Source organism: Penaeus monodon, chromosome 42, assembly GCF_015228065.2.
Source record: "Penaeus monodon isolate SGIC_2016 chromosome 42, NSTDA_Pmon_1, whole genome shotgun sequence".
NCBI lineage: Eukaryota > Metazoa > Arthropoda > Malacostraca > Decapoda > Penaeidae > Penaeus > Penaeus monodon.
In genome coordinates, this window is record NC_051427.1 from 11,115,256 (window position 1) to 11,122,755 (window position 7,500).

Below are 7,500 nucleotides of genomic sequence, written 5' to 3' on the forward strand. Positions count from 1 at the left end.
GAAATACATTTGCGTTAATGTTATTTCACAGTATTCAGTTGAAAATTCGATATTGTAGAATTATTAATGTGTATTTTGCCAGATAGAAAGTGTATTTTTTGATAGATACAATCAATATTATATGCTTTTTGGATACACCATAGTTTAGGTGTACAATCCCCTCCATTTCCTTAATTACCACTCAGGCATTACCAATATGGGAAGCTTTGACTCTTGTATCGGAAACACATACTAACATGAGCAGTTATGTGTTTCTACTACAAGTACTGAAACTGGTGATATGCTGACTGGAATGTTTATGTGAAAATTAAGCTACCTATACATTATTCATGACCTTTATGAAATGTTCATAGACTAATCTGATAGGAGATATTTTGATAATTCTAACAAAGATAGCTTCATTTTTTGTGTGTGTTTTTTCCTCATACCCTTTTCAATCTCGGGGGGAACTTGCCGGGAATCGGGAGTTGAAGGGGAGGGACCCATACACCTTCGGAACCCCACACCAGGAGAAAACCCCAGGATCCTCTTCCCCAGGGGTATTTTCAGGTGCAGGAAGAGAATTATCCTGCAGCATAGGCCTAGTGACCGTGTACCTCTTTTGGACACACCCTCAAAGACCCATTTGGACATGAGGCCAACTTTATATTATGATAATTAGTATAATGTGATTTTAATGTGATTGTGAATGATAATACTAATGGTAATGATGATACTAAGAATTTAAGATGAAAATAGTAATAAATCTTATAAACAGTCATAATGATTATGATATTGATAACAGTAATAATAGCAATGATTGAATGAAATTGACATTTATTGAATTGCTAGTATCATTAATGATAAATACATATATACTATAAAAATGTCTATGTATATATACATTATATTAATGATATATATATATATATATATATATATATATATATATATATATATATATATATATATATATATATATATATATATATATATATATATATATATATATATATATATATATATATATATATATATATATAATGTATGTATGTATGTATGTATAAAAGTTTTTGGCAGAGATCACTGTCAAATGAGATAGAAAATCAACATTTACATTTTATTCTGTTTGTTTTCATTCATTGTATTATTTTTCTTTTACAGACTGTAGTAACAATGAAACCTTCAGGTGCTATTAGATATCCAGTACAAGGTAATGTGGTTTTGTCCTGTGATTTATTCATTTTTTATTTATTTTTTTCTAATATCTAGCAAAATTATTTTATTAGGTCTAAGGCATTGGTTTTCTTCATTTATTCACATTCACTTTCTCTCACTCTCTCATTCTCATATTAACTTTCTCTCTCTCTCTCTCTCTCTCTCTCTCTCTCTCTCTCTCTCTCTCTCTCTCTCTCTCTCTCTCTCTCTCTCTCTCTCTCTCTCTCTTTCTTTTTCTCTTTCTCCATTTCTCTCCCTTGCAACAAAGCCTTGTATAAATAACATATTTCTAAACAAAGCTCATTCTCCATTCCCCAGGTGTGACCCTCCACAGAGTTGCTGCCGGCAAGAGGTCCCAAGGAGATGGCCAGGAGCAGGTGGATGCCCCAACTTCTCTTGCATGTGAAGCAGGAAGTTCTATCAGTGCAGAGCTGGGGAAGCAGAAACCTACACCACACACTGTTGAGGCGAAGGCTAAAACAGAGGGAAAGCCCCTAGACCGGAAAACCAAATCAGAACCAAAGTTGAGTCTAGGGGCTAAGAAAGAAGGTGCAGGACCCAGGAGGTTGGGATCCGAGAAATACCTGCCCGAGGTGGCTGACATCGCCCACAAGCTGACAAAGGTGTCTGTGATGTCTACCCCAGATACCCACCTTCTGAACACTCCCCCAAAGGACATGCAAACCAAGCGCATGATCCCAGTGCTCCCCAGCTCTCCTAGTGGTGGAGTTGCTGCGGCACTTTCCGCTGCCGCCAGAGACGGATCCACAAGCCTCTACACTCAGAAGCGCAAGGAACCTAAGTTTGTGCCATATGAGCCCTACAAAGGCTGTGTGAAGCCTATTTTCACCAAAAGGAAGACGAAAGTTGTACAGCAAGTAGCAGCAGGGAAGTCTGTTCCAGTGGTGTCAGAGGAAAAGGACAGTGACCCTAAGACAGAGCCAGTGGATGATGAACAGAAGAACACAGAGAAGGTCAGTAAATGTTTATTTTGTCTTGAGGCATCTAGAATATAAGGAGGTCTTTCAACACTGGGTTGGAAGTAAGTGTAAGTTTATTTGCCTTTTATATTGAGCTCTCTACATACAGAAAAAATAATAATGAAGATAATTCAAAATTTATGTAACTTAAGTTCTTTCCTTTTCCTCCTCCTCTTCTTTCCTTTCATCCTTTTCTTTCTCCTCCACCTCTTTCTCTTCTTCCTCTTCCTCTTCCATGCAAAGGGAATATACTAATATAAGAGAAAAGGGAGAAAGTTCAACTCATGAAATCACTCTCACGCCTTGCAGCTAAACATCATGGTCAAGGACTTTGAGCGCGAGAGAGCATCTTGGGAGGGACAGACCAAGGCGCTCATCGAGGAGAAGAAGAGCATGGAGGAGCAACTTAGCCAGATGAAAAAGGACAAGACCAATTTGGAGAATCAGTTGAAGATTCAATCTCAGGTATCAATTCTTCCTCCCCCCCCCTTCCCAGTCCCTACTCGGGGAAGAAGTAATAATTATATGTGATAAATGTTGATATAAGGTAATGATAGAAGATAATAATGAGTGATGGTTAGTTGCTAATCAACAGTTATATTTTTGTCTTGAAAGTAAATTCAATTAAGTTTTCCCTGTAAAATTATTGTGGTATAGAAGTAAAGGATAAGAAAATATGGATGAAAACATAATCATCATTTATTCAAACTCTTATCATTAAATTCCAATTAAATAGTTCAGGGAAGTTTATCTTTTCTGCTAGGGACACATAATTTATCTCTGCATTGAAGCTTGAAAAAAATAGAGTAAGCAAGAAAGCATTTAGTCCTTGGAACCTTGAACTTTCCATTTCCACAAAGAGAAAAGCAATACATCCTCTTAGAATATATATAACATAATAAAAACAACACCACTATAACCAACCCATTTTCTTGGAGGTCATATTTCATCATCTCACTAAGAAAGCAGTCGTCAATTTTGCCCAATCTCCCACCCACACAACCTCATCCCTCCCATCCCAACAGGTCAATGCAGAACTCAAGAAACTCTTAGTGGCCTCAGTGGGAGAAGATGTACAGGGCCAAGTGCAGGTGCTCACCGAAGACAAGGCGCGGATGGCCACCATGATCCGGCGGTACTCTGAGAGGGTTGACCGTGATTACGAGGAGAAGGAACGGATGGAGATTCAGTGCGACGTGTGGCGGTCCAAGTTCCTTGGGAGCAGGTGAGGCGTGGGAGGATGGGATGAGCCGGGTGTAAAACGGTAATATTAGGGGAGCTGGTTATTCGGAATGTATGAGGGAATCATCATCATCATCATCATCATCATCATCATCATCATCATCATCATCATTAGTATCATCATCATCATTTTTCTTTTTGTAATCTTTTACTTCCTCCTTTCTCCATCATACCCTTTTTGATGCCTATTATGACACCACCTTGAAACAAATCTGTATAGGACTCGTTAACTCACGATCTCTAACAAGATTGCCAAGTCATAATCATAGAGCCTCAAGAACTCTCTCTCTCTGTCTCTTGTTATAGCATGTTGGTTGACGAGTTGGCAGGGTGGAAGGCTGCTCTCATGCGACACATCGATGAGGCGGAGGAAGCCCTTCACGTGATGATGGACGAACACGACATGGCGAGGCAACACGTCCTGAACATGTATAGGTAAGTTTTGGCTTGATGGTGCTAGTTTTGTTGTTGCTGTTGTTGTTAGTTGGTTTGATTCCTCTCTCCACTCCTGTTATTATTGGTGAAAGATTCATTCTTCACAGTTTGGAAACACAGAATAGTTGGATGATTATTTAATCTTAATTAAACAGCCTGAATTGAAGACCCCACTCTCCCTCCCTATTCCCAGGATGAACAAACAACTTCGCGATGCATTCGACCCCCTTGCAGCACAGTCGGGCGGTGTTGCTTCCCTCACTTCAGCTGATATTGTGACACTGGCTGTGGATGGGGATGTGCTTGCAGAGACGGTTTGGGATCGGCTCCTGGGCGACCTAGGGAGGGCTGTGGGCTGTGGGCTTTCAGTAGAAGGCCTTGAGACACAGACCCCTGGCGAGAAGATGGCACGGCAGGTAATAGCAAATCTTGGTCTGATTTGGTGGAGTCTGTTTTCGTGTTAGATGCTGAATTATTGTTTATTTAGTATATTTACATATTTTTAATTCATTTATTTATTTGCTTTATTTTTAATTATTTTAGGCAAGTGTCTACCTGTATGAGAGAGAGAGAGAGAGAGAGAGTGTGTGTGTGTGTGTGTGTATATTCTTGTCTGTTCTTCTTTGTTTTTTATGTATTTCCTCAGGGTTCATGATTCTGGATTGTGACAGTGCAGTACTTTTGTATTTATATTAATCCTTCTTTTTTTACAGTTATCTAAACTTCATTATTTAATATGAAGAAGAAAAAAGAAAAAATGGTTCCACAAGGTAGCTCATTCATTTAAAAAATCTCCTGGGCTCTATATTGTTTTTTCTCTTTCTTTTTTTTTTTTCTTTAAGCCATATCATTCTTAATATTTCAGGCTTGTGGGAAGAAAATCAAGAAGCCATTTGTGAGTAGCAAGGAATTCTCATTTTTTTATCCCAAGGAATCTTAAATACCGTTTGCCCTTTTAGGATGAGATGCTTTCACAGTGTGCCGTAGAGGGAGGGTAGCTGACTTGAACCCCTCTGTTTTTTACGATGGTTGATGCTTCTGCCTCTAAAAGCGAATGTTTCTTTGCGCTTCTTCTCTCTTTTAAAAGTGTAATGGTATTGCCGATACTTACAACCGCGTCGGTAAAGATCTGGAATGAAACGAGTACATAAACCAGTTGCAGCAGCTTGTGGAATGTCTCTAAATTTGCTTAGTGATGCTGGTCGTGAGATGATCTCTCGTGGGGGGAAGAAGCACATACACCCCCTTTCCCCCATCTCTCTTCTCTCCTCCCACCTCTCCCTTTCCTTCTCTCCTCTAGTTGAGGGAAAATGAGTTAGAAAAGAAAGAACAAGGGAGACAGATAGACTGAGACATAGAGGAACATCTAGACGGAGAAATACACTTAGATGGAAAGGTACACCAAGATAGAAAGGTATGCCGAGGTAGCATGAGACAGAGAAGTAGACTGAGACAGAGAGGTAGCATGAGATAAGAGAGATATATCAGGACAGAGATGCACTGGGATAAAAAGGTTACCAAGACAGAGAGGTACACCAAGAAAGAGAGGAACACCAAGAAAGAAAGAGAAGATGAAAATAGAGAGGAAATGGGTGAGAGAGAGAGATGGGAGAGAAGAGAAATGCTGCCGTTGGGCATCATAGTGGCTGTCGCTAATATATTTTGAGAGGCTGTAGGAATAGAGATGAGGATGTGCCGCATATTATTTCTTTCTTCTTTTGTAGTTGCGTAAATATTATCTCGGCTTCTGTGCATCTTGGTTAATATCTTGAAAATGCTGTTGATGAAATGCACTTAAAATACTGGGCCATGTGTAAAAGTATGTTTTGTATAGCCAACGTTTTTCCTTAAACTGATTTGGAGAAATGGTATCTAAAACAGATTGATGGTTGGTGAGAAAACGTGGTATAAATCCTTCAGGAAGCATTGGAGGGACAAATGCTCTCATGATACATTAACCATGTGGATGACTGTATGCCATGTGCCTCCCATTACAGATCTCATACTTTTGTGTAAAGTTGAATCCTGTTAAAGATTCTCAGAATTTTCTTGCTTGTAAGAAGCTGTCTTTAGGCTTTCATTCTTAAGCTTTCTCTTACAGATAATCAGAAATGGGAGTGCAGCATTCCACGTAGCTTAATCCATGAAATGGTCTTTGTAAATACTAAACTTGGCAAGGGATTTTTGTCATCATGATGACACTGTAATTCTGTTATTTTTTAATTTCATCTTCCTCCTCTTTTCTTTTCTTTTCTTTACCAACTCATGCTTCTTATTCCTCTCTACACTATTTTTCTACTTTTTCATTCAATCCCTTACAAATAATTGACAGACATAGAAGAATTTTTAGGAAAAAGAAGTTTTCCTCTTTATGTAATAATACTGTAATCATTATTTATATCTGTATCAATCTTATACTGTCATAAATATTTGCTTTATTTTATATGTTGGATAAATGCAATAGATTAGTCATCATGTAGTCTATATGCTGTAAACTAACTACCCTATTGCAAAATGAACAATGCCAGATATATGTATATGTTGGTAATTTTATGCGATCATATTTAAATTCAGTACTTCATACCTACCTAGTTGTTGCAAAAGTTCAGTGTATAATTTTGCACATTCACTGATCTTCAAGATTTCCCATGTTCAGTATATCATAGTAAAAATAAAAGGATCTCTGGCATACTGTATATAAGAAACAGAACAAAAGCTGATGAATAAAGAGATTTTCCTATTTCCAACGTCTGTTAGTGATGCAACACAATGCTCGTTCCATCACGTCAAAGAAGACAGCTATGTTCGATCATCATCAGACTTTCCTTGTAAAAGATGTAGGGTGATATTAAGCACCCTAGAAATTTCTGGGGTGTTAGTTGCCTTACATTATAGGTATCTCGTACTTCACTATTCATTTTTTTTTTTTTTTTTTTTTTTTTTTTTTTTTCTTTCTTTCTTTCTAATTGGCAAACTCTTCCTTGGCTTTGGACTGGGGTCTTCATTTCTCCTAGAACGGAATGCAAGATCTTATATCTTTCCATCAGCTAAACACGACTACTTCCTGAGCAACTGGGAGACATGTTTGTTTGCAAGCTTTTCCATCTACAACAGGAATGCCGTGGGAGCAAGGTTATGGGTGTTTGATTGTTTGGTCCTTTTTGGAGGAAACTTTTGCAAAATCTACATTTCCGTTGTTCTATTTTTATTTTTTGAGTTCTTTGATTTTGGCAGTTTGTTTTTGCAAATTTCTAACTTTTTATTTCTTTGACGTACTCATTCCTCCTTATGATTCTCTACCTTCATGTCAAATACACATGTCACACTATACTGTAAATTTAACAGTATTTTCGTATCTTTTTCCCCCCCTTCCTTCCCTCCGCTCACCAACACTTACCCACAACCTTACAACCTCGTCTCCCCCCCTCCCCCTATTCAACCAGGTCCTGGGCTGGCGGAACAAGGATGGACAGGCTTCGTGTGAAGGATGCAGCACAGTCTCCCCAGGACGCAATGCCATGATGCACCGGTTCCACCCCAATACACGTTACGAACACGTCACCGTCAACTGCTGCGCCCACTGCAATGGGGAAATCAAAGTTGTCTGATTGATTTATTTCTCTTGAGTTTCTTCTCTCATGTTTCA

General features: G+C 38.5%; 1 protein-coding gene across 2 annotated transcripts in view; it reads left to right on the plus strand.

Annotated features, from left to right (window-relative positions):
* LOC119599378 (golgin-45-like) overlaps positions 1–7,500 on the plus strand; it is an 8,935-nt gene that overhangs the window by 654 nt on the left and 781 nt on the right. The window contains exons 2-9 of one of the 2 annotated variants that reach the window (XM_037949149.1): positions 1,144–1,192; positions 1,516–2,171; positions 2,487–2,642; positions 3,203–3,402; positions 3,726–3,854; positions 4,048–4,270; positions 4,720–4,749; positions 7,298–7,500. The exon at positions 7,298–7,500 is cut by the window's right edge and continues 781 nt beyond it. In XM_037949149.1, coding sequence (XP_037805077.1) covers positions 1,156–1,192; positions 1,516–2,171; positions 2,487–2,642; positions 3,203–3,402; positions 3,726–3,854; positions 4,048–4,270; positions 4,720–4,749; positions 7,298–7,462 — 1,596 coding nt within the window. In that variant the 5' untranslated portion in view covers positions 1,144–1,155 and the 3' untranslated portion in view covers positions 7,463–7,500. The remainder of the gene's footprint in view (positions 1–1,143; positions 1,193–1,515; positions 2,172–2,486; positions 2,643–3,202; positions 3,403–3,725; positions 3,855–4,047; positions 4,271–4,719; positions 4,750–7,297) is intronic. The other variant, XM_037949150.1, reaches the window with a different exon arrangement.